The 26044-nt window shown below is 41.1% G+C and overlaps 1 protein-coding gene across 1 annotated transcript in view; it reads left to right on the top strand.

The window, feature by feature from the left end:
* LOC129323401 (cytosolic phospholipase A2 epsilon-like) overlaps positions 1-26044 on the top strand; it is a 49265-nt gene that overhangs the window by 18958 nt on the left and 4263 nt on the right. The window contains exons 3-17 of the mRNA XM_054969934.1: positions 1950-2086; positions 3353-3484; positions 4806-4846; positions 6312-6367; positions 9057-9260; positions 11930-12099; positions 12199-12285; positions 14017-14054; positions 15748-15895; positions 17003-17139; positions 18038-18260; positions 20312-20426; positions 22230-22367; positions 24668-24775; positions 25587-25778. Of these exons, the coding sequence (XP_054825909.1) occupies positions 1950-2086; positions 3353-3484; positions 4806-4846; positions 6312-6367; positions 9057-9260; positions 11930-12099; positions 12199-12285; positions 14017-14054; positions 15748-15895; positions 17003-17139; positions 18038-18260; positions 20312-20426; positions 22230-22367; positions 24668-24775; positions 25587-25778 (1926 nt within the window). The remainder of the gene's footprint in view (positions 1-1949; positions 2087-3352; positions 3485-4805; positions 4847-6311; positions 6368-9056; positions 9261-11929; positions 12100-12198; positions 12286-14016; positions 14055-15747; positions 15896-17002; positions 17140-18037; positions 18261-20311; positions 20427-22229; positions 22368-24667; positions 24776-25586; positions 25779-26044) is intronic.

Below are 26044 nucleotides of genomic sequence, written 5' to 3'. Positions count from 1 at the left end.
CTTAGTCTGGAAGAAGACTTCAAACTTGAATGAATGAAGGGGCAAGTTACATGCCACTGACAACAATGTCTAATATCTGAAATTTTGTTAGTTTCACCTTTATGTGATCTGTTCCTCTACCACCATAATATGAAACATACCAATTCAAATAGCCAAACATTTCTTGCTGGTAGAGATCCAAGTTTAAGGGTTGTATGACATTCCCTTGTCCTTAAACAACAAAAATGGCACCAGAGGCATTTATAAAAATTCCAAAAACAATTAACTAGTTATTTATTTTAGAGGGGAAAGGCCAGGTGAAATCAGGAGTTGAAAATTTCTGAGGTAATTCAACATATGAGGTAAAATCAGAACATGCACAGACTTCAGTTCTTATGCTCTTTGCAGATACTTAAAAGATTTTTGAGGCTTCAGTTCCCTTGTTTCCCCCCTAGCATTCTAGTATACTTTCAGCATTCTCTTTCTCTTATGGAATCAGGATGGAATGCTGGTACCCACTTTCTAGTATCCTAGTCCCTTTCTCTTCACACATCAGTGCTTTCCTTCAGTCATTAACTGAATCTGATGGTCTCCATAGGCAATATCCAACCACATCTGATCAGGGATCTCTTTGCTCTTCAGAGCTACCTCTCTGTTTAACTGAGATAGGAAAGTCTTCTCTCCTTAGAAGATTTAGCCCTTTCTTTTGGTCCATTTGGGAGACTGCACCTACTTCCTAAATCTCCTTGCCAAATTTCCCTGGTTCTCTTGCCGGTGTTAAACTGCTCCCCATTAGGACTCTGTCTTCCAATTCTCTATACTGGATTTCTCTCTGCTAGGACTGAAAAATAGACCCACCTCTTTCCAGCTCATGCTACCCAATCAGATCCCTTGGAGTAGTCTGCCACTCAAAACTCTGATTCTGTGGGGGATTAACTCTTAACAGTCCTACAGCTGTGTGTGTACAGCACTTCAAGGCTTTTTAGAACATGCAGTCCATCACAGATTGTTACACATAAGGTGGCTGTAACTGCTTTAAATTCTGTCTGTGGCAACTTTCAGTAGAAAGATATTCATGATACAGTTGCCATGGGAGTTAGAAGGGTCCTTCGATGCCCCCAGAAATTGACAAAACAAAGATTTATTTTTGATGACATGGGGTAAAAAATCCTCTGAGCTGCTGCAAATGTATGGCTTGCTACTTGGAGAAAGGCACTTAATGAGAACCTGTGGAGGTTTTCTCTAAGATTTCTCCAAGAATGTTCAGAAAATGCAGTTGTTGAGAGATAGCTGTGTTAGTCTGCTGTAGCAAAATAAAACAAAAGTCCACAGCACCTTCAAGACTAACAACATTTATTTCAGCATGAGTGTTTGCAAGTCAGAGCTCACTTCTTCAGATGCTATGTGGGGAAATAATTATGGTAGAGGGAATCATTTTGCAAATTTTATAAGGAAAATTACAGAGAGAGAAGTAGAGAGTAGAGACCAAGTGAGACCGAGTGAGATTTTGTCCTGATGCAATACTGCTCATGTGTATGACTGTATTAAGGTCCATTCAACTGAAAGCAATGCTTTTTTGACAACATTTTGTATTCATTCTCAAAGGGGAGTGAAAAATAATCAAATGCAAGTTTGCAGCAAAAATGATCAAAGACAGCACTCACTTATAATAAATATATTATAATTAATATAGGGTATTTGTTTCTGCTTCAGTTCAGCTTAGCAATTTACATTCATGTGCCATTCATATCTATAATTACACTTCAGGGAGCCAACTGGTCACACAAAAAAACCCTTCACCTGGCCTGATCTTGTGCTTTAAAAATCAGCAGGTGATTTTTTTTAATGGCCTGGAGAAGATATTCCTTATTACCTGCTGCTTATTTCAGATCCAACTGTTCTTTAAAGGGAAAACTGCAAGAGCTTGTTCAAAGAAGGCACTGCTAGTTATTTTATCCTTCTTTACACAGTAAGCCAATCTGACTGTTACGTGGTTCTCTGGTTACCAACTGCTACATGTGAAAAGCAACGGACCAAAACAATTAACAACTGCAAGGACCCTGTTTGGAATGAAAATTTCTATTACAGGATTCAAAAACAAGTCAAGGTGAGAAACTGAAAGATCTTCCTTTAACTGCTATTGCTTGGCACTTCTTTATCATAGGCTTTTAAAACCTGGCTTCTTAAAGGGACAATATCTGTGCTCCAGTATCTAATGTGCATACCAGTGTAACTGCTTGCATGTGGTTAAGGTTTGCTTGCCTTTAGCCTTCCTAGACCTTTCTTTACTGCTTATCTACACATATGTTTGCAAGAGTGGTTTACTTGAGCAGTCACTGATGGCAAAGTACTCTACTTCTGTATTTGTTCATGGACAACCAATTTTATCACTGAGTTAAGTACTTTACTTCTGAAGTTATTACTTGAGTAAGCTACTGCTTTTTGAGAGTGTAGTCAGATGAACCCTAAGGGAACACAGACCCACACAGTCTTTCACTATAAATCAAATTAATACGGAAGGGGGCACCATGCCCTGCCCCTCTGTCATCCTGCCTGGTGGTTGCCATCCACTGCTGGGCCCTGGAGCATCCTTTGTGCTGAAAGAGAAGGGGATTGCCACTAGCTATTTCCTTCTCCCCTGCAGCCTGGAGTGATACCAGGCACTCCTCATTGGCTGCACCCGGGCCCTTATGATGACTGTGTGGTGTGTCATGCATGCACCATTGCTGCTTCTGGCTCCTCACAATGGCTGGCCCTCCTGTGAGATCAGGAGCTTTGCAAACCACTCCTGCTTCCTTCAGGGCCTCCCAGAGATGCCAGCAATCAAATGTGCGGGTGGCAAATTCTCTTCTAGTATCTGGTAAGTCCTGGGAGCCCTCTGTCCCCAGATATGAGGAAAGCAGGTATAATTAAGTTTGTGGCTCACACCAAATGAACTGTTGCAAAATTGCACCCAACCTTTAAAACTATAACTTCTATATTATCATTATGGATTTCAACCCAATAAAAGCCATCTAAACCAATGGGACAAGGAACAAAATAAATATAATCTAAATGTTGCAGTCATTAACATCAATGAGTCTTGTGGTATGTAATTAGATATGAACACATTTATGGTGGCATGAGCCGTCTCAGGCAAAAGCCAACTTCACCAGAAACCTCATGCAATAATATCTTTATTTGTCATAAGACTCCTAATTCCTTTTTCTTCAGCAGACTCATATGGCTGCACTTCTCTATCCAATAGTTGTACATTTTTTCTTCTTTTTCCTGTCTTTTTTGCATAGAGATGATTGCAAGGATTCCATATCTTTGTAGATACAGTCTAGTTGGCAATGGCATGTGATCTAATATACTTCTCTGATCCTTGCAGAATGTGCTGGAGCTGAAGGTCTGTGATGAAGATGTTGTCACCCCGGATGACCACCTCTTCACTGTACGCTTTGACATTTCTAGGCTTACAGATGGTGAAAGTGTTTTCATGACCTTTAAGTCTGATCCCGAGGTAAGATCTGAAATAGGATGTCAAGAAAACTTGTAAGAATGATTTATTTCAGTGACAACTGAGTCAAATACAGTCCACCAATCGTATCTGATGGTCAAAAGCGGGCTTAGTTAAACTTTCTATATTTGCTGCCTGTCCAATCTTGCAAAAATCAGGGGCTGGGCAATCAGCTCCTTAAGTATTACCTTGCCCGTATACCTTGCCTGTCATCTTTTACTTTTGCTTCTCATCTATCTTTAGCAATTTTGAGAGTATTTTTAAGAGTGTCATCAGTCACCTAGACAGATGTCACTTAGATGAATGACACTCTTAAAATTTCTAAAGATAGATGAGAAGTAAAAGTAAAAGGTAACAGAAAGAAAATCAGAATTCTGAATGAAGGTTTTCAGTGACTTGCATGCAGAAACAGATAATATATAATAATATATATTATATATATAAAATGTATTATCTATTATAATAACCTGTACAAAGAAATAGAACAGAACAACAAAAAAGGAAGAACAAGAGATCTGTTCCTCAAAATCCAGGAAATCAAAGGGAAATTCAAACCATGGCTAGGGATGCTGAAAGATCCACATGGATCAGGACAAAAGAAGGGAAAGATGGAAACAATGCATTGAAGAGATACACAGAAGAGATGGAACGTATGACAGATTCCTTCAAAGCAGAATGTTTTGATGAAGAACCTGAAATCTTAGAAAGTGAAGTGATAGTTGAACTCAAAGAAATTGGGAGAAATAGTGTAACAGTAGAGACAATTTGTCAATGTTGGGGAAATGTCATGTTGCTTTGAGTACTAAGAAGGCTACCAAATAACTTGGAATTTCTAGGATATTTCTCCTTAACACATTATTTTTCCAGTTCTTGCATTTTATTGACAGAAACAGCTGATAGTTGTGCACTCTTTGTACATCTTTGAACATGGCTGTTTTACATCTTATAGACCTCACTATGAATCAGTTTCTTATCAGTAATTTAAAAACATACAAATAAGAAATTTGCAAAATCACTACAGTATTTTCCATTTGGAAAACTGGGCCAAAAAATAATGAAGGAAATTGCTATAATTACCTTTGTTCTTTACTGTTCTTATGTCAGCCATAAAACTGTCTTATTTTTAGTGATTGTTGATGCATTACAAGTGTTGGGTAGGAAAACAAATAGTTTTGTTTAATTCATATTACTCAGAGATTTGCCGTCAAAACAACTAATCTTTATGCCCAGCCCATTTTATTAACACGTGCCCTCTAGCAACTTTGATAAGACTTTTATTTCATCTCAATTTTATTTTTTCTTTGCTTTATATTCTTGGGGATAGGCACATGAAGAACTGGATGTTGAATTTTTAGTGGAACCTGCGTAAGTAAATTACAAATCTAATTATAAGATGCAAAATTAACAGAATAGCACATAAGGAATAAGAATCATATTTTTTTGGCTTCTAAAGGAATAAAGAACCTGTCAGTATCTTTTGTTTCCTGAAATCAATACATTCCATCTTAATCAAAGAAATGAAAAAAACTTTGCACAATTTATTTAGATTTTCAAAGCAGAACCTTTTTTTGTTTTTAACAATATTTCAGTGTTTCCTGTTTTGAATTACTTGATCAACACACATACCAAAAATTGTCCTTGACTGATACATTCTGAGGTGACAGTGTTGAGTAGTAACTGGTCATGCTCAAAATAGTAAAGAGTTCAGTAGCATCTTTAGGACTAACCAACTTTCTTGTAGCATAAGCATCTGATGAAGAGAACTGTGGTTCTTGAAAGCTTATGCTACAATAAAGTTGGTTAGTCTTAAAGGACTCTACTATTTTGTGACTACAGCCTAACACGGCTATCTCCTCTGGATCTATGGCCATGCTCAGTACTTTATAGCGTCCACTTGTGACCCTGGGCTTGGATCCAGACACAGGTTGGATTCAGTGCAACTTTTTGGCCTTCCTCCTTCTGCAGCAGCCCCAAATGCCCCTGAAATGTTGTTCCTGGAGTTCCTCAGTCCCCCATGAGCAGTATTTCAGGTGGCATTTCAGGCTACAGCAGGACTCGTGCCTTAATGTACTGCAGCAGAAACCCTTCAGCCTATGGAAAAATTCAGTGGGATGCAAGCTTTTAACTGGAAAAGTTTTAAAAAACAATATAAATTGGAAAAGAGCAAGTGTCCAGTAGCAGCGACAATACTAACAAAAGTAGTGGTAGGGTATGAGCTTTCGTGAACCACAGCTCACTTCTTCAGATACCTTCAGAAAGCTAATACCCTACCACTAATTTTGTTAGTCTTATAGGTGCTACTGGACTCTATTTGATTTTAGTTCTAGTCACAATATTATTGAAATATGTTTCTGTATGTGACTAGTGGTGGTGGAGGGTGCCTTCAAGTCATAGCTGACTTCTGCAACCTCTGGCAGGGTTTTCATGGCAAGAGCATAACCGACGTATCTTGCCATTGCCTACCTCTACAACCCTGGTATTTGTTGGAGGTCTCTCACCCAATTACTAACCAAGGCCAACTTTGCTTAGCTTCTGAGATCTGACAAGATCAGGCTCATCTGGGCTATCCAGGTCAGACCTGTACGTAACTAATCCTTGTGAACTGTCCCCCTCTATACATACTCAAGAAAGAGTGGTGCCCCATGTGTTAGTGGAAAAATAATTGGTGCTCTGAGAGCTGATCTCTTGATGGAGGAGGTCCAATTTCCATTTTATTAAGAAATACATTTATGATCCTCATAATTACAAAATAAATTAATTATAGTTGTGTCCAAAGATGTATAAAACACAGAGGCGTATATATGAATACATGTTTCCCTTTTCTTTTTAGCCCAGGTCCTCCTGAAACCATCATTACTAATGGCATTCTAGTGGTAATTATTTTATGTAATATTTCTGCTTTTTATTACTGCTGGTAGTACTTGTGTGATCTAGGAAACTGAGTTCATATTGGGACTCAGGCACCCTGGGGAACTGGGATGATGCTCTTACAGTGCTTTTTCAATGCCCCCTGAACCCAGAGGAAGAGGAGGTAAGATTTGTCTCTATCCTGCCACAAAATAAGATGCTGGGAGTAGTGGGGGGGGGCAGGTTGAAGTGCAGCAGAATCACAGATGCTTCTTGCTAGCTTGAATGCAAGTTCTTGCAAAAGTTGAGGGGTCTTTTAGTGAGACTGCAAAAAGTGAGTGTAAATCAAGCTGTGCTGAAGGGGTTTATCTACCATTTCTTGGCATTCCTATCTGAGGTCAGTAATTGGATGAAGTTTCTAACATTGGCATTGGGATCTGTATCTGAAGCAAAAGTTCTCAACAAATTAGAATTAGAATCCCAATCTCAGTTTGAATTGTGATTAAAGAAAATAAATCAACCGGTCCTAAGGGTTGCCTTGAGTTTTATCTTCCAAATATAGTTAGCCATTTTTAAGTCCATGTTGACTTCAAGGATACTTAATTCACTGCTAAGGTTGCCAGCTCTGGGTTAGGAAATCCTTGGAGATTTGAGGGTGGAGCCTAGGGAGGGCAGGGTTCAGAGAGGGAGGTACTTCAGCAGGACATAATGCCATAAAATCCACCCTCCAAAGCAGAGATCAGTTGAAAGCCGTTGTAATTCTGGGAGATCTCTAGGTCACACCTGAAGATTGGCAAGCAAGCTTATCCTCTGTCATGGAAATCAGTGAGACTTTAAAGACCAGTGGGTTCAACTAGACAGAGCACGGAAAGCTTGCAATGGTTGCTATACACCACAACTCCATAAGGACTGATTCTAGCTGGTGCTAAGGTCTTGACCTCTAGCAGAATATTTGCACTAGGGATCAAGAGAAAGCTTATTCCATATGGATAGTGTTATATGATATCCCAGGTACCGCCCGCCCCATAACTCTTCAGCTACAATTCTTATGTAATCTTCTAATTCCTTTTTATAATAGAGTTGAGTGCATCCCATCACCTCCCTTTGAGGCTTGAGAGAATGCATTTCTGGTTTGTTCTATATATTATAGTCATAGGCTTTGAGCCCCAACCCCCCAACGGTTTCTGCTATTAGTATCTAAGTGTCCTACAACATATACATGGGTAATTAGTTCTTCCAGTGACAGACTTCCCTGACTATATATGTTAAAAGTAATCTGGAAAATGCTGCCTAAATTTATTATTGCTGCTGATTTTGTCTCTTGCTATGTCTGTTGCAGTGTCGTGAGGTTTGCAAACTGGACGCTGCGGTGGATCAGTCAAAGCCACACAAGTCAAGTTAGTTTATGGATAATTTTGAATGGTTACATTACAGTGGAAAATGAAATGGCATTTTAAAAAGCTATCCTATAACAGCTGGGATAAAATATGTGGCTTATACTGTTAAGGACATTGGCTATAGAACATACAGAATTAAAAACCTCAAACCAAATATTTAGGATAGGGTGTGTCAATTACTTATCAGTGTAGCAGAGGTGATGTAGACCAATGCATCAGAAGAAATGGTTCAGACTATCACACAGAGACCTGACTCTAATTTTTGAATCCTTTTGGAATTGTGCTATTGAACCAAAGACCTTGAAATGACTCTAGCCCTCTCAGTAAATTCCTGCATGTGTGGGAACTTAAATGATATTTGAAGACCTGAGGGTATGAGTGGAAGGTAGTCTCTCTCTCTCTCTCTCTCTCTCTCTCACACACACACACACACACACACACACACACACACACACAAGTTTGTATTCTATTATGTTAAAACATACAAAACATTAAAACTTTGCAATTAGAAACAGTGTGGAAGGGAAATGAGGGGAGAGATAGCAGCAGCCCTGGGACAGGACAGAGGTACCATTCCCACAGTGTGTTGTTCCGCATTCTCCCCCTCCCACTGACTGAGAACTGCTGTGGGGTGGGGGTAGATAATAGAAAGCAGTAATTTTGCCACCTCCTTCCTACTTGAGATGCTTAGTGATGTGGCAGAGGTGGGGCGTTTTAAACCTCTTATATGAACCATACAAGATAAACCAGACTTGACAACCTTTTATAATGATGTTCATGTGGCTGAGTGCATACAAACTGTCAACATTACTCCCCCTCAGTGGCATCACTGGAAAAAACAGGAAACGTATTGTCAGAAAGCTGATAGGGGAATGCACCTAATAGCTTGTGTTAGGGATCTGTCTCCTGGCAGAGAAACCACCCAATGCTACATCTCCCTACATACAACAGTAAAGGGAGGAGGGTCTTCCATGCCGATTAAATGCAGCATCACAAGCCAAGTGGACTGAGCATTTCCCTCTCCCCCTCCCTACTTACAAGACTCAAACAAGATGAAAAACTAAGGCAAACAGGAAACAAGGAAAAGAAAGCTGGGGCTCAGCCTTCTAAGAAGTTCTAAGAATCACCCATTCACATAGCTATAGTATTTATGGTCACAGAAATATTCATTCATTCAATATTCATTCTAGGATTTCCAGCTCTGAGTTCAAAAACTAATAGAAATTTGGGGGTGGAGCCTGGGGAACAAAAGAGTTTGGGAGTGGAAGGAGCTCAGTGGGCTATAATACCAAAGCAGCCATGTTCTTAAGACAACTGATACCTGTACTCAGGGACATCTCCAGGCATCATTGGACACCTCAGGGACATCTCCAGGCATCACCTGGAGGCTGGCAGTCCCAATTCACCCCAACCTTTTGGTGGAGGTATTGCTAACATGGCCACGTGGTTGAACAACAGAAGTGATAGGGAAAAGGTAAAGATGAAGCTGATAGAGATACAAGGATCCAAAAAGACAGAAAGAAGGAGAGACCTGGGTAAAGAAAAAGAAGGGTTAGGCCAAGACAGTCAGGAAGGAAACAGGAGTTGTTAACCCACCCACACACTCAGGTTCTTACCAACATTATAGCCCATACGTTGAACATGCACAACGCTACCTGCTAGTTGAATTAATAAAATATAAATTATTTTGTTGAGAACGGTTATGATCATCATTAATTTATTCTATTTGTTCATAACAAATCACATCTGGGAGATCAGTCCTCAGTTTGGGAGTAATTGCAAGTCATTACGCCACAACAAATCTGTTAGTCTTGAAGGTGTTACAAGAACACTGCTTTACTGATTCATGAGGAAGCAAATCCCATTGACTTCACTGAACTTGCTTGGAAGTAAAATAGATCTAGGAACTGGGCCACAACCATGCTGTACCTAAAGGCACTTAATTATGGCAACTGATTGTGTTCTCAGTACCACAGACAAAGGGTGCATGAGTCTAGCATGATCTAGTATTGTGGAAGGTTTCCTGTACTTTTTGTTTTGTGAACCAGTGCCAAGCTAAAACACACTGGAACTTATCATTACTTCCCGGGGTTTTCCCCAGTCATTACAGTATTAATCTTGTCATTATCTTACTGTTACCAGACATTATCCTGCAAATTTAATGTGGTTATGAGCCAATCAGGGCAGTATATTATTAACATTCAGAGATGACGGAGGATTACTAAGGTTGAAAGACAGTGGCATGAATGAGGCCAATGCCAAGCTGGCAAGAATGGCTGATTAAGATCTTTGTGGCAGGAATCAAAGTCATCCAGTTTATTGGATTCCTCTTGCATTTAATTAACTTTTCTGTCCTCAAATGGTATTTATTTGTTTATTTATTTTGATTTTTATTCTGCCCTCCCCACATTGGCAGGCTCAGGGCGGATTACATTTATGCACATTAAAATTTACAGTTAAAATACAATAAATACACTAAAATAATTCAGTTAAACCATTTCCACCGTCACTAAAGATAATTAAGCATTTAAAAGTTTCTTTGGAGGTGGATGTTCTGATAAGGAGGGCTCCATTTTACCCGACCCAGCATCAACCATACGCCTGGTGGAACACCTCCATCTTACAGGCCCGGGGGAATGATAACAGATCCTGCTGGGCCCTGGTCTCATTAGACAGAGCTTTCCACCAGGTTGGAAAAGGCCCTGGCTCTGGTCGATGCTAGGCCGGTGGGCCCATTAATAGCTGTTTTTCACTGGATTGAAGTATCCTCTGGGGCACATATGGGGAGAGGCGGTTCCGAAGATACGCCGGTTCCAATCTGCATAGGGCTTTATCTGACAAACTTCAAAATATTTATCTGACAAACTTCAAAGTATTTGAAACCTATTGGCCTACCCCAAACAAGGTTGCCTGTTCCTCTAGGGGTTGCCCTGTAGCAGGACTAGGGATTTGCCCAAGGACTTGAAACCAAACAGAATCTTAAGAAGGAAAGATTTTATTAGCCGGCTGGCTCAGCTGTGATATAAGGAATCACTAAAATTCTGAGCCCCAAATAGAGAGAGTTCAGATGCTGAAATAGTCAAGCTTGCTTACATCACATAGCATGTGGTACATAGTTGATTACAAGTTTACAATATTTCAGCCTCATCATCAAGATCATTGCCCCAGACATGACCTTTTCTTTACACAGCATAAATCAGACATTTCTCTTAATTCAGCAGTTTCATTAGCTTTCAAGCAGTCTATTCTAAGATACACAATGCAATATACTTTCTCTTTTCTTAGGCTACTGGTTTCCTGTTCCAACAGTATCTAGCTGACTTGACAACTATATTTTACTCTGAAGAAGGATTTTATTTAATCTTTCTTAAATGTTAGTTAATCAGAACAGTATTATAGCACTTATTAGTTAATAATCAATATAATATAAAACATTTTCCTTGAGGCCTGCTACAGCCCCTTAGGGGCAACATGGAAGCAATGGGTTGCACTGGGGACTGGTTCTCTAAAAATCAGCCCAAAATCTAGAGTTTGGAGCTGATTTTTGGAGAATCAGCCCCTGGCATGACCCAGTGCTTCTGCATTGCACTGGAAATGATGTCATTTTCTGATGCCACGGGTGGGTACACACATGATTCACACATGTGGCCTAGGCCTGCGTTCCCCATTTCCCAATTCCTTCCCCTCCCCGCCAGCCAAGTGAGTGGTGGCAAAAGGGGAGCTAGTGGAGGCTCAGTGGTGGTGGGGGGGGGGACATGGCAAGCCTATCTCCAAAACATTAGTCTGAGAGCCTTTGCAATAGCAGTATTTAAGTTTGCTTGTTTGTTTGTTTCAATGGAACGTGCACCTAAGTCTGAATAGTACTTGGTACTCTTTTAGTATGTTAAGTCTGAATATGACACCTTTCTTCTCCGCCAGAATTAGCTTTCCAGCAGAGGAATACCAGGCATCATTATAGCCACCCTACTGCCAGATGCTCATTTAACTCTATTCAGATTTGGTTAATGGGAAGTTAACTTGTGGCTAGGAAATTACTTTAGTGTAATAGGCTTCCCCCCTCTGAGAGGGTTATATTCTTCTTGATTTACTGAGTGATTTGAGGCTTTTTTCCCCCTGCAAGATTTTAAAATAACGAATTGCTTTTTATGAACACGCATACAAGGAATGGTTATGTTTCTGTCTATGCTTTGCTTTCTGTCTTTAGAGAGAGACCTTTCACTTACAGTCAAAGGATCCTGTGAAGGCACTCATTGCTTTAAGCTGGGCTCCGATGCCATCTTCATGCCCCCGTGTCCCACTACATTCCATTTTGTCAAGTACAATGAACCATCCTTGGATGTTATGCTACCAAAGAAGAAACCACGTTATAATCCTGTATGTTAACAGTTTAATAATCATAAAAACAGTATAGCCTAGCCTTTTTTGTGAAACAGGATGCTCCTTTTCTTAACTGAAATTATTTCTTCTCCCCAGTGTACCTGTTCTTATAAAATCAAACCAGGTGTTCCAGCTGTGATGTTGAATTCACTGCCAAAGGGAGAGAGAGTGCCAATAGTGGAGGTGAGTACCCCATTGTCTAGCTTCAATATGAGTTTGCTGCCACCTAGTGCCCAGGAGACAGATTTATTTGTGTCAGACTGAGCATGCTCATGTGGTAGAAGCAGCTGTTCCCTGGAAAAATGTCAAGTGAGATCTTTGTGAACAGCAAACACAAAATCCAGTTACATCCTGGTATACTGGCAAGAGTGGATTTTTCAGAGTGGATTTTTCTCCTCAATACTGAGGAGATCCTAGCAAGGTTTATTTTTAACATGAGTGGAACATAACTGGATTGCAGTCTGTTACATTAGCACAAATAATTAGGATTAAAGGGTTGGTATGACAGACAGAACATATACAGACTGAAGGTATACATTATTTAAAATGAAAAGGTAGGATAAATGATTGGATGTGGGAAATTCAAATTTAAAATTTGTATTTTGGTGGGAGGAAGTGAACTCACAAAAAGAGGAGGAGTTTAGCTTTAATCTGGAGAGCAGGGTTTGATTCCCCACTCCTCCACTTGAAGCCAGCTGGGTGACCTTGGGCTAGTCACAGCTCTCTGGAGCTCTCTCAGCCGTATCCACCTCACAGAGTGCTTTGTTGTGGGGATATAACATACTTTGTAAACCGCTCTGAGTTGGCATTAAGTTGTCCTGAAGGGAGGTATATAAATTGAATGTTATTATTATGAATGTTATTATTTGATCTGAATGTGACCTCACAAGACATCCCTGCTGAGTTTCTTCCCCAAACTCTGCCCTCCTGAGGCACTTTCCCTAAAACTCTAGTAATTTCACAAGCCAGAGTAGTTACTCCAGCTAAATCACTAAGGTTGTTACAGATTACTATTTATATGGTTATTATAGTAAACTTCCATGAGAGCTATAGGAGAGCTATTTGAAGTCTGCTTCTTCTTTTTCATTCATATCTGCAAACAGCATTCATCTCTAAGTAGACCCCATTTTTCTACACACAGGAATATTTGTGTTAGATAATATAAAATGGAAAATACTGAATGCTAGTAGCACTTTAATATGCTCAGGGCATAGCACATTTTATGTTGCCAAAATAGTACAATTGAGCTGGAAATGGTTTTTAAAATAGTGATATTATCTTATAAAGAAGAAAGGGGCTGCTTACATGCTACGGACAATTGGCCACTGTAGTACTCTACAAGGTGGCTGTTTTTATGTGAGTTTTTTCCTGTGGAATTGTTCACCATGTATCTGGACCAGTTTTCTTCACACCTGTGCAGACATCCAAAAAGAAAAGTTTGCCTATAAGCTAAGAACTGCTTTGTATGGAGTTATTCAAGATAATTGGTTTAGCACAATAGCTGCTACTATGTGCAGCAATGCAAAGTAACACTTGTGGTATCTTTAACGTATACCCTAAGCCTCAGAAAAGTGGAATGGATAAGATGAAATTCTTCATTCCATCCTCTTGACTCCATACTTCTCCTTGTTCCTCCACATTTCTACACTTACTCCCCAACTTTACAACTAGTGAGTCATTCAGCATTAATAGATTTGCAACTGAGTCTAAACTGGAATGTACATCCGGTTGGGACAGAGTTTTAAATAAACGTGTAGGATGGAGGTGTCATATATTAGTTTCCTCTTGTCTTTAAGGGTTTAATGTACAGAGGCGGGTATTTGGAGAAAAAGAGGCAGTCCCCCTCCATGTTTGAATGAGTGGGAAAGTCTTATGTTCTGATTGCCTTATATGATACTTTCGTCCTATTTTTAGGAGAAAAAGTACAATTTGCATGTGATAGTGAATGACTGGTAAGAGTCTTTAATATTTCATCTTTTTTATTTTTATTTTTGTTGTTATTTTGTTAGTGACAATGTTCTTTTCCACGCGGGGCTTTTTCATTGGTTCTGGCCCCATATGACATTGATTTCTCTCGGCATGCATGGTTAAAATACCCCAATTAAGTCTCCAAACTGCTTCGCAGACTTTTTTTGCATTCTGCATGGAGAAAGTCAGCATCTGCCGCATAATTGATCTTTCCCTGGCTTTTGTGAATTGTGGTAAATTTTTGACCACATCTTTTAAACATCATATTGTCATTTACCACAGGCTTTGAACATTTAATTTATTTTATTTATATTATAATTTACATCCTTCCTGTTCTGAAAGCCAAAAACAGAAGATCATATAAAATAATTTTAATATATTTTTAAAACAACATCCAGGGGACAGTAACATCATCTGCCTGGATAACAATTCTACCTAGTGGTTTAAACAGGCATGATCTCAGCAACATCAAGGCTTAACAAAGGTCATTCTAGGGTACCTGTTGCTGGTTCTTTCCCCGTCACTTCCAGATAAGTTTGCAAAAATAAAGGAAGAGGGGTGTGTGTGGCAGGAGTGGGGGGCAGAGAAAATTTGAGGTCACATAGTGCCCCTAAAGGTAACATAGGGCCACAATTTGGAACATGACATACATGAAAATAATTATTCACAAATGTTTGTGTGTTGGAGCCTCATAAAAAATAACTCTCTATATCAGGGCTGTTTTCACACGCCCTAACTCTCCAGAAAATTGCACAAAACTCATGGCATAAAAGCGTCTTCCTAGCATGATTTTCCAGCACAATCCCATTTAATGATGCATTTTCGTCATCGCGCCATTAAAGGGGATCGTGCTGGCAAATCGCGCTAGGAGGATGCTTCATGCCATGAATTTTAAGCAATTTTCCGGAGGGTTACGCGCGCATCTGAAAATGGTCCTGGCCCCATTTCTACTAAGAGCGGAACTACAAGTGACAAAAGGCACAGGTTGGACACCTGTCAGCTTCCCTCAAGTTTTGATGGGAAATGTAGGCATCCTGGTCTTGCAGCTTGGCTCTCTGACTGCTGTCCAATGGACTTTTCAACTGTCACTTGTCCAACATTCCGCCAAGCTGCCTACATTTCCCATCAAAACTTGAGGGAAGCTGACAAGTGTCCAATCTGTGCCTTTTGTCACTTGTAGTTCTGCTCTCAGAATGGTGAAAAACATTCTTCAGTAGAGGAGGCTGTTCCTCAAAGCCCAATTAGTACCTTCAGCTGAATTTACAGATTACCAATGTCAACAATGCATTTTAAAAAATACTTTCTTAGCCACTATACAAATATTCTCCAGTTATTCCACCATATCCAATGTTCATGTGTGTGTACAGTGTTGTCAAGTCACATCTAACTTATGGCAAACCCAAAGGGTTTTCAAGGCAAGAGATGAACAGAAGTGGATTGCCATTGCCTACCTCTGCGTTGCTACCCTGGACTTCTTTAGTGGTCTGTCATCCAGGTAGTAACCAGGGCCAGCCCCACTTTGTTTCTGAGATCTGATGACACTGGGCTAGCCTGGGCCTTTCAGGTCAGAGCATTGAATGTTCATACTCCGTAATATTTCCTACTGATTTTCTGCACAATAAAGTCCCATTCTTCCTTGTGATGATAATAATTAAAATGTGTGTGTGATCCCTTAAGTCATTGTTCCTGCCCGGGGGACCTAGACGTGCGCTTGGGATATGATCTGTGTCCACAGGAACAAGATTTCTTATCTAAGCGAAAGAGGCATGTGGCTCAAGCTCTGAAGCAAGTTCTACATCTAGACTATGATTTGAAAGAGCATGAGGTACGTGACATAACAGAGTGAATGGCCTGTTCGTTACTGTAAGAAAAACATGTGGCATCTTTGGAGGGGGGGGGCTTTCTCTGAGAAAGTAGCTCTTTAGGGCTCATGCAGGAATACCTTCACCAAGGAACATCTGAGTGCAAAGTTCACCACATAGAATCATAGGGCTGGAAGGTACATCTAGGGTCATCTAGACCAACCCCCTACACAATGCAGAAAATTCACAACTATCTCCTCTCCCCACACCCCCAATGACCCCTGTTCCATGCCCAGAAGATGGCAAAACACCATCAGGATCCCTAGCCAAATGGGCCTGGGGAAAATTGCTACCTGACCCCAAAGTGATAATACCCTGCTGTCATCAAAGGTGATGTGTGGTATCAAGGGCTTCAGTTACTATGACCACCTTAATGCGATAGTTCTCAGACTGCAGACTGTGACCTAACAGTGGGTTGCAACTCTTTCAGAGTTAGGTCACAAGGTTTAAATGCTTGAGTTGGGAGGAGAGGCACCCAGCCCCACTCCCCTCAGCAGCGAGAAAAGGAGATGAAAGAGTGCTGCTGCTGCAATCCCTCCTGCTTTCCCTATTCACCTGCATCCCCATTCATTCCTACAGGCTGGGCTTATTCCAGTCATCTGTAGTATGTAAGGAAATTGGCATATTGTATGCCAATTGCCTACTGGACCATATGGTAAATGTTCCTAATCTAACCAAATTATTTTGGTTATTAAAGATTGGCCAGACACCTTTAGATCTGAGAGTTATGGTTTCATTTCCCAAGCAACAGGAGGGGCTGGGGTATCAAAGGAAATAAGCAACAGGTATTTGTGTGACATGGATGTTGTTTATCCAGAACAATTTCTGCTGAACAGAATCACTGCAGCATCTCCATGATTTGGAAATCCCGCCCCCTTCTGTATAACCATGTGTTCTGATTAGGCTCACTTAGAGATGGAGCTGGACTATAGATAGTTGCTTTAGCAGGAGTAGGGGAGGAACATTTACTTCCACGCACACTTCTCCACTGGCACAATAGTAACCACTACCATTGGAATATTGGACTATGACAATATTGGGCGATTTCTTATACTAGCATCTTAATGCAGGTTCCAGTGGTGGCACTCATGACAACAGGAGGTGGGACAAGATCGCTCACAACAACATTTGGCAGTATGAGGGGTCTGCAAAAATTAAATCTCCTAGATTGCGTTACATACATATCTGGTTTGTCTGGCACATGCTGGTAAGTGGTGCTTAATGTGGGATTTTAGTGAAGAATGCTATTATAGGGGGTAACAGCATGCTAACAATATCTCTTTAATGATAAAGAATACTCCTATAAATTTGAAAGTTGCACACAACTTTCAGTCATTTTAGCTCCTCAGTGAGGAATGGTCCACACATTTTTTAAAAAAAGATACACTCACAATACTTTATATGTCTCAGTTCATAGATATGTGTTTTTCCAGTTGTGTAGGACACACACTTGCCAACTTGTGAAGCAGTCCTGAATTGTAAAATCACATTTATCTGAAAGCATTTTAAAAAAATATAATTGGAGATCAAAGAGAATGATTTTGCAAAGTCTGGGTAATGTGCTGTGTTAGTAGGAATGCAAATAAGTTTCACATGTGTCTGGTGAATAAGGGGAATAGGATCATCCTTGACGACCTCATTTCCCGTCCTATACAAGTTCAACCTACCTGTGTATGAATTATTGGCACGCATGCTCTGAAAATGTGATCCTGGTCCATGTTGTCCACAAGTACCCTTTGTATGCATAAAGACTCTTAGAAAATATCTTGAATGGGTCGGGGAAATAGGAATTATGCCCATTGACTCCACCCTAGCTCCCTGTCAAGTTCATTCTACATGTACGAGATGCACATGGACCTATTGGTATTTTGTATGAGATTGGTGCATAATATGCTAAAGAGACATGGATCTATAACTTTTTTGGATGCTTTGTCTTTTGTATGCATGATTTGAGATCTTCTGTAAGAACACACTGTGGGGAAAATCTTGAGGCATGCATGCATCTTTTGTACTACTGAACTCAAAATGGCAAGAACAGGGCTATCAGGTATTACTTATCTTTGTTTTTAAGCTTACTTTTTCATTAATGTACTCTGTTCTTTCAGGGCCATGTCACACATGTACAAACATGCTTACTGGTCCCAGAGGAATGTAGATGAGCTCATAAGTGAGGCTAAGAAACATGTAACCAAAAGCAAGCTGGGCATTTTTTCCATTGATCGTTTAAAATATTATCACAAGCAACTGAATCAACGGAAACAAGAAGGATACAAAACAAGTTTTATAGATCTCTGGGGACTCATCATAGAATATGTGTTAAACGATGGGGTACAGTATCAAATATTTTATTCCAAAGAACTACAGATAGTACCTTTATGTATATATTTATTTATTTAAAATATTTATATCTCTGACCTTTCTGCAAGGAAATTGGGATCTAAGGTATGCAACAAAAATAAAACAGTTCAAAACAACTGATAAATAAGAACAATAAAACATTAAAACACCTATCAAAACTGCCAGTAGAAATGCAATAGATTAACAACCCTTTTAAAAGACCCTTGCCAAAAATCTCAACAGATTATAAATCCTTTAATATTATCTAGTATCAAGAAGCTTCACAGGGCATTTTTTTAAAAGTCCCATTTTACATTCTTAAAATCTTCCAAAAGTTCATTCCAAAAGGTCAAGACTAGAGATGGACACGAACAGAAAAAAATCTGAACATGATGTTCGTTGTTCATTGCCATCCATGAACAGGGACTCACACACAACCACAAACATGACCCTGTTCACAAACATGTTTGTGGTTGGCTGTTCGTAGGGGCCAGCAGGCTCTCCTCTAGCCATCATCCAAGTTTGGTCAAGATCCCTACTGCACCACTCCCAGAAACCTGACCTGAGCAGGCACCAGGAAAGGTACCAATAATAAATAATAGCTTGGCCCCAGAGCCTGGCAGCAGCCCTGGAACCTGAGAGTGGGTAGATCCCTACCGCACCACTCCCAGAAACCCTACCTGAGCAGGCAGCAGGAAAGGTACCAATAATAAATAATAGCTTGGCCCCAGAGCCTGGCAGCAGCCCTGGAACCTGAAAGGGTGGATCCCTATCCCACCACACACAAAGAAAATTCAAGCACCAATGCACTCTCCCTGTCTCTCTATCAAAATGCCAACAGCAGCTCTCTCTCCCTCTCCACTGTCTGCAAAGAGTAGCCAGTGCTGGGAGCCCCCCCCCCCCAACATGGTCTTTGCTCTCTTGTAACAAATTTGGAGCTTCACACTTGGAAGGGAGATCTGCCAATCAAGCTAAATTAGGCTTAGATTGGGGTTTCCACGGCAACAACAGGAGTTCAGACAGAGTTCAGACAATCCCTGCCTATGTTGCCAAGGGAATTGATTGCAGGTGCCAGACTGTCTGGCTTGACGAACAGCAATGAACAAGGCTTGCAACAACCACCTGTTCATTTAGAATGGGGCCTCATGAACAGCTTGTTCACAAATAGCAGATTGGGCTGTTCGTAGCTTTTTTTTTTGTTCGTTTTGCTGTTTGTGCCCACCTCTAGTCAAGACAGCCTCTGAAAAAGTCTGTATATGGACCATAGCAGAAGGGCAGAACAGCCAACAGATATTGCTGCACTGAGCGAAGCTGCTGCCTATGCTCATCTATACAGCGATGATCCTATAAAGCTGAATAGCAAGCCTGCCATAAGGAGAATTGCCACAGGCTGTACCATTCTGACACCTGTGGGGTTTTTTGCAGAAAAAAGCACCTGTGTGCTTTTTTTTGCAGAAAAAGAAGAGAACAGAAAAGCTGGGTCTTGCATATAATTATTTCTCTTTCCTTATTGGTAGCAGTAGATTATTAACATTTTAGTGTTTCAGTTAGGTTCAGGTTTTCTCCAGAAATGACATGATGCTGTCGCCTAACTATGATTTAAATGTTTTCCTCCCATTGGCCAATGTAGTGCCAGTGAGGAACAAGAGCTGAGACAGGAGATCTTTTACCTGAGCAGGCAAATGATAAACCTAGGGGGAAATTAGATGCCAGCCTCAAGTCCTTGCAGGTCGCCCATTTGTCCTTGCATATACATGAGAAGGATTCTCAGTTTGATTTCCATACAAAACTGAAGTGAGTGGTGTGACTCATTATGAATGCTCATACTGAAATAAATAATGTTAGTCTTTTTAATTAAAGTTCAAAAGTACTTGTGGTGTATTCAACTATGTATACTTGTATAATGCTTGTCTTGAAGCAATGGAATATCACACAGATAAGTTTATACACTCAAGGGATTTTACTATTGTTTGCTTATAGATCCATTCTGTGTCTTTCCCAGTAACATTCTTTTTGTTCTCTCTCTTTTTTTTGACATCCAGAAAGATACCCACAAGCTCTCAGATCAGAGAGAAGCTTTAACAGAAGGTCAGAACCCACTGCCGATCTATGTAGCTCTTAATATCAAGGAAAAGTACAGCACTCAGGATTTCAAAGGTAAAGGAAAGTTCATAGGGAAAGAGAATACAAATATTTATCTTTCATAACAATGAAAATAATTCTGCTATAGCAGAATTCTTCTTTAGGAATCCATTATGATTATCACAAAGTTATATTAATAAAATAGGGGTCTTTGAAAGGTTATACCCTGGAAATCTTGTTGGTCTTTAAGGTGCTACTGGACTTGAATCTTGCTCTTTATGGCATCTCAAATATGAACATGATTTGACAGGAGTATAAGCTTTTGTGGGACTATGTTTCAAACTGTGTTTTTTCTGACTTCATAAAAACACTCTTTGTCTTTGAGTAAACATACAACTTTAACTGAATATCTTATTTACAGAGCTCTCTCTTACTGGGCCTTCTCTCGGGATAAAATTGGATATTACATGTGACATGAGTTGGGTCAGGAGAACTCACTTTTTGAATTTATAACTGGGAAAATTCAATTTAAATGTGCTTCTTGCTCCATCCAGCTTTGAAGCATTGTGGGGTGGGATGAAGGCCTTTAGGCTCCCCTGTTATGCCATTTTTGTTAGCAGAAATTATGCAGGAGGGAAGCCTGAAGCCCCTCCTTCCATCTCACAGTGCTCCCCCACTGGATGGTCAAAGAAATATGTTTAAGGTGATTTCTCCTGTTTATAAATGTGACTACAAGTTGGGTCAGATGCCCCGACCCAATTCATGTCACATGTAATATCTAGATTGAACATCACTCTTCCCATGCCTAACCAAGGAGAAACAGACAGTAGATGTTACTCTTGCCCAATTCCTGGCTCTTCCTAGGAACTGCAACAAAATCCATAAACAAGAACAAAAATCCATGTTAATATCCTTTTTAGGACTAGCCAAATTGACACAAAATTTTGTGCAAGCTTTTGACCTCTACACTAGGCTGGATGTCACAATATTTTAAAAAGAGAAAAGGTGAAAAGCAGATTTTTCAGATCACAAGGTTAGGGCCTGATCTTTCAGGCATCCTCTGTGAAATGCAAGTGGGCAATTAGCTTCATTTTGTTGCTGGAATTAAGTTACAGCACAATTCTTTGGGAACTGTACTCAATGCACAGCATCCCAGAATAGAGGAGGGAAGAACCATGTATGATGTCCTGAGCCTCCTGGAGGAAGGATAAGGAAATTGGATGATTTGTTCCAAGCACAGACAGGGAGAATCAGGCCCACTTGCCTCTGTGAAACCCTGCCCCCACCCTAGTGCTGTGGGCATGTAGTCAGAGTCAGCACAGCAGGGTTTGCAAGCAGGGCCAGTTCCACGTTTGGGGTGGGGGTTAGGCAGAAAGTGCTCAGCCCCTCCCATACCCACTACTAGGCTCCCCTTCTGACTCTCCCATCCATGTGCCCCTACCTACCTGTGTGTAGGTACCCACACTGCCTGAACTTCCTTTCCCAGATGGTGGTGGGTACAACTAGGAGTGCCACTGCCATTGTCCCTGGAAACGCTGATACTGTGTGCACCGCCCACATGCCCTTCTCCAAACAGCGCTAGGCAGCATATGCAGCTGGGAGCAGAGGTGATACTCACACGCTGGCAGAGGAAGGGTTTGAGAGCAGGCATCAGAGGAGATGCATGAAGAGAGAGTCAGCAGCAATGGGCCCCACCAGAAGCCACAGCCCCTGGCAGCTGCCCCACCTCGCTGTGTGCTGACCAGCCCAGTTCACAGGAAATGGGAAGAATGATCACACTCTTCCTTTCTGCATGAGGCAAGTTACTTGAATTGCTGAGTTTCGGTTAAAATTATCACTAAAAATCTCATTGAAATCTCTTACTGTCTCTGTTTCTAGAATGGGTGGAATTTACTCCCTATGAGGTTGGGTTCCTGAAATATGGAACATTTGTGTGTCCAGAGAATTTTGGAAGTGAGTTCTTCATGGGTCGCATGATCAAGAAGCTCCCAGAGTCTCGGATAAGTTACCTTCATGGTGATGTATTGAATTGTCCTATGGAATGAACTAGCAGGAGTGCTCCCTGCTGTAGAATCCCTATCCTGTTTCCCAGGCCTTGCATCAGAAAATGCTTCCCTTCCAGAGCTGGGGGGTGGAGAAAGGAGCCAAAGAAACTTCCCTTTCTGCTGATGAATGCTTAAATGTATCAAGAGTTTAGCAAGGCCTAGGGGATGGGTATAACTCATCTAGGGTTGCCAGGCCCCCACAGGCTCCTAGAGAGAGGGGTACTTAATGTAGGTACAGTCCCAACCTCAGTACAGCGACTTCACTTCTGGAAGTGATGTCATGTGCTCACCACAGGAGCACTCCCTAGGGTTGCCAGATGGGGTCTGGAATAATACTGGACCCCCGGGGGGGGGTGTAGCACTAACCCTTTTCCTTAAAATTTGAGCACATGCAGTGTGTGCACACTCCCGTCCTGAAGCGATGACGTTACTACTGGAAGTGACGAGATCGCACTGATTCCACATCTGGGCACCTGGGCTAGCAGGCTACTCTTGAACGGTGCAGTGCAGCCACAGGAGGCCAGGTGGCCCACTCATGCTGGCGCCACACAGAACGCCAAGCGCCTGGTCTGGTTGGCCACTCCTGGGTGGCTCTGCATAGGTTTAGTAGGCCAGGTGCCCAGCCTAGACTGGCTGGCCATGCTGGCAGTGGTGCATCACAGCCTAAGGAGGCCAGCCAGGGCACCCACATTAGGTGATGGAGCTGCAAGGGGGAGGGGAGGGGCCAGGTATCCAGTATTTAGGGAACATTTCCCCTGGACAGTCCTCCCAAATACTGGACTTACCAGGTAAAAACTGGACACTTGGAAACTCTAGAGCTCTTATCAAAAAGAGTCCAGTAGCACCTTTAAGACTAACCAATTTTATTGTAGCATAAGCTTTCGAGAATAAAATTGGTTAGTCTTAAAGGTGCTACTGGACTCTTTTTGATTTTGCTACTACAGACTAACACGGCTAACTCCTCTGGATCTAGAGCTCTTATGCGTCTCACAGGGCCAATTCTTATAGAATCTGCCTGTTTGAGGCCAAAATTGGCCCCTGCAAAGCACAGGAGCATTCCTGTAGCCAGCATGATGACATCAGGAAGTCACGTCATCATGCCCTGCTGGGAGCACACCTGCCATGCACTTGCCCAGTTTGCCTGCCAGTGGAAAGTAATCACTGGGTGGCTTGCCATCTCCTGCCAATCACTGGCAACTGGCAGCACTGGGGCAAACCACAGGAGTTCCCACCTCCAGAGGGCACCGGGGAACCCTAAATTCATGGTTGTTTCATATATGAACCATTGTTGTTTGTGAGGGAGTGTTATATATAGGCTTCATGATGCAGTCAGGTTCAACAAAGTACTGTTGCTCCAAGCCAGAGGTTTTATGTTGGAGCCTGAGACCACTGATTGATTGTGCTCCATGGATCCAGTGAGCTACTTTCATGCGTGCCCATTTCCAGAATGCTGACTAGTGGTTGTTACAGAGAAACACTCTTAAAACAGTTGCAATGGCATGCAGCCCGTTTGATTCTATGCCCAATTCAAGATGCTGGTTTTGAACTTTAAAGCCAACCAGCCTAAGAACAAAATATTTGTAGGACCTCTTTATTCCATACATTCCTGCCTGTCAGTTAATGATAGCATTACAGACATTACTTTGGCTGCCACCAATAACAGAGGTAGATGATTACAAAACGCAAGGCCTTTTCAGTTTGAAGCATCCCAGTTATAGAATGCCCTCCCCATCACTTGATCACCTGGCAGGGTTTCCATGTCCCCAGCTGTGGCAGGGGATCCAGGAGGAAAATGGCAGGAAAATAGGGGGTAACAGGCAGTGTACTGATGCAGTGATATCGCTCTCCACGCACCCAAAGTGATGTCAGCATGTCACTGGAGACTCTCTTGGTCTTCCAGAGGGTTCTGTACCTGTCAGCTGGATGAGTGCATTTTGCATTGCATTGCATTGCATAAGGGCTTTCAGACCAGAGGGGCAAGATAGAAATTTTCCAAATAAATAAATAATAGTCAGTAGACACAGACTCTAGAGCATATTTAAACTGAATGTTCTCATATGCTCCAGTCTTAAACAGAGTTACACCCTTCGAAATCAGTTGAAACGAGTGGGCTTAGTATGGTGCAACTCTGCTCTAAATTGCAGCATGGTTGAGGGTGGTTGAGCAAGATGAAAGGGTCATTGGTTCTTAACATATTTGCTTTCAGATCTTTATTAAATCTATTCTTTGAGAACTCACCCTAACTCTAAACACCTCTCTCTCCTTTCTCAGGAATGTGGAGTAGCATATTTTCAGTGAACCTGTTATATCTCTGGAACACAATTAGCGATTCAGAGGAATTCTGGCATAGATGGACTCGAGACAAAATTATAGATCTTGGCGAGTGATTTTCATATTTCTGTTTTATACTTTTTTCTATTTTTAAATTGGTGATGTGTGCCATGTTGCTTAGCATACAGTTCTTGTTAAAAGTTACCCTCCACAGTCTATTTGCATGACTACTTCCAGTGTGTGAAGGTCTTATCAATGGTTTATTAAGAGCACAACCTACTGTTTGGTGTTCATCGTAAAGCTTCCTTAAGTGGATGAGCAGAAGCATGGCAAAGCTCTCATAATACGTTCAGGTGTACAATTGACCATGTGTTCAGCACTGATGAAGCTGAAAAGCAAATACAACCAGCCTTGAACTGAGTCGTTGTGCTTATGCCTTCGGGGAACATGCCTTTCCTTTTTAGTTCATCTGCAACAAGCAGAGCTGGGCTCCTCCTTGGCTAAAAGACTGTGTGTACTCATAACCAAAGTACAGATATACTCCAGATAAAAGGTTGCTGCTGTGTCATGATGGCTTAATCATTTTGAGGTTTTCAGCTAGCAATTTATAGTTGAATCTGGTCCTCAACTATCCAGTTCCACATTGATGGTGACATTTCTAGATTGTTATGCAGATAGTCACAGGTTTTCCCCAGCATACTCTCTAATGCATATGCATACTCCTTAATAAACAAGGCCTATTCATCTAAGTAGACTTACCTCCAGTCAACATATACACGTGTTTCTCAGTCTTACAAATGGTGCTATTTTTGCTGGATGTTTGTGAATCCTTTCTTAACCAACACTAAATGATAAGAAAGTTAATGCAAGTTTATATGCATAAAACCAAATCACTGTCACCTTTTATGTCCTATTTCAGAGGAAGATCCTAATCTACCTACAAGGCCATATGAGTTAAAGAGCCACATGTATGTCCCCGCTGGAAATCTTTCCAGTGCATTTCGAGGAGTCTTGACAGATCGCCTTTCTGTTGCCCAATATTACAATTTTCTTAAGGGTTTACAGCTCCATAGTAATTACTTAGAAAATGAACAGTTTCAGAGATGGAAAGGTAAAAAGGTGCATGTGTTTGTTTATTGGGGCCAAAGTGGATTCGGGGGGCATATAGGTAACTATAGTAGGAAGGGGGAGGGAGGAAAGATCCATTTTGCAGTCAGAGCTCTACTCACAGTTCTCTAGATGATACCTAATGGATAAGGAGGCTTTAGGACAGCTTTTAGGAACATATCGCTTAACAATGGGGGATAAGCATACAGGAACCATTCTAAGAACCAAATATACATTCTAGTACAGTTTTCATTTGGATTGTTGTTGTGA

The sequence above is a fragment of the Eublepharis macularius genome, chromosome 2 (genome assembly GCF_028583425.1).
Source record: "Eublepharis macularius isolate TG4126 chromosome 2, MPM_Emac_v1.0, whole genome shotgun sequence".
Classification (NCBI taxonomy): Eukaryota; Metazoa; Chordata; class Lepidosauria; order Squamata; family Eublepharidae; genus Eublepharis; species Eublepharis macularius.
Note: the sequence above shows the minus strand (reverse complement) of the source record. Positions and strands in the feature narration are given on the sequence as shown.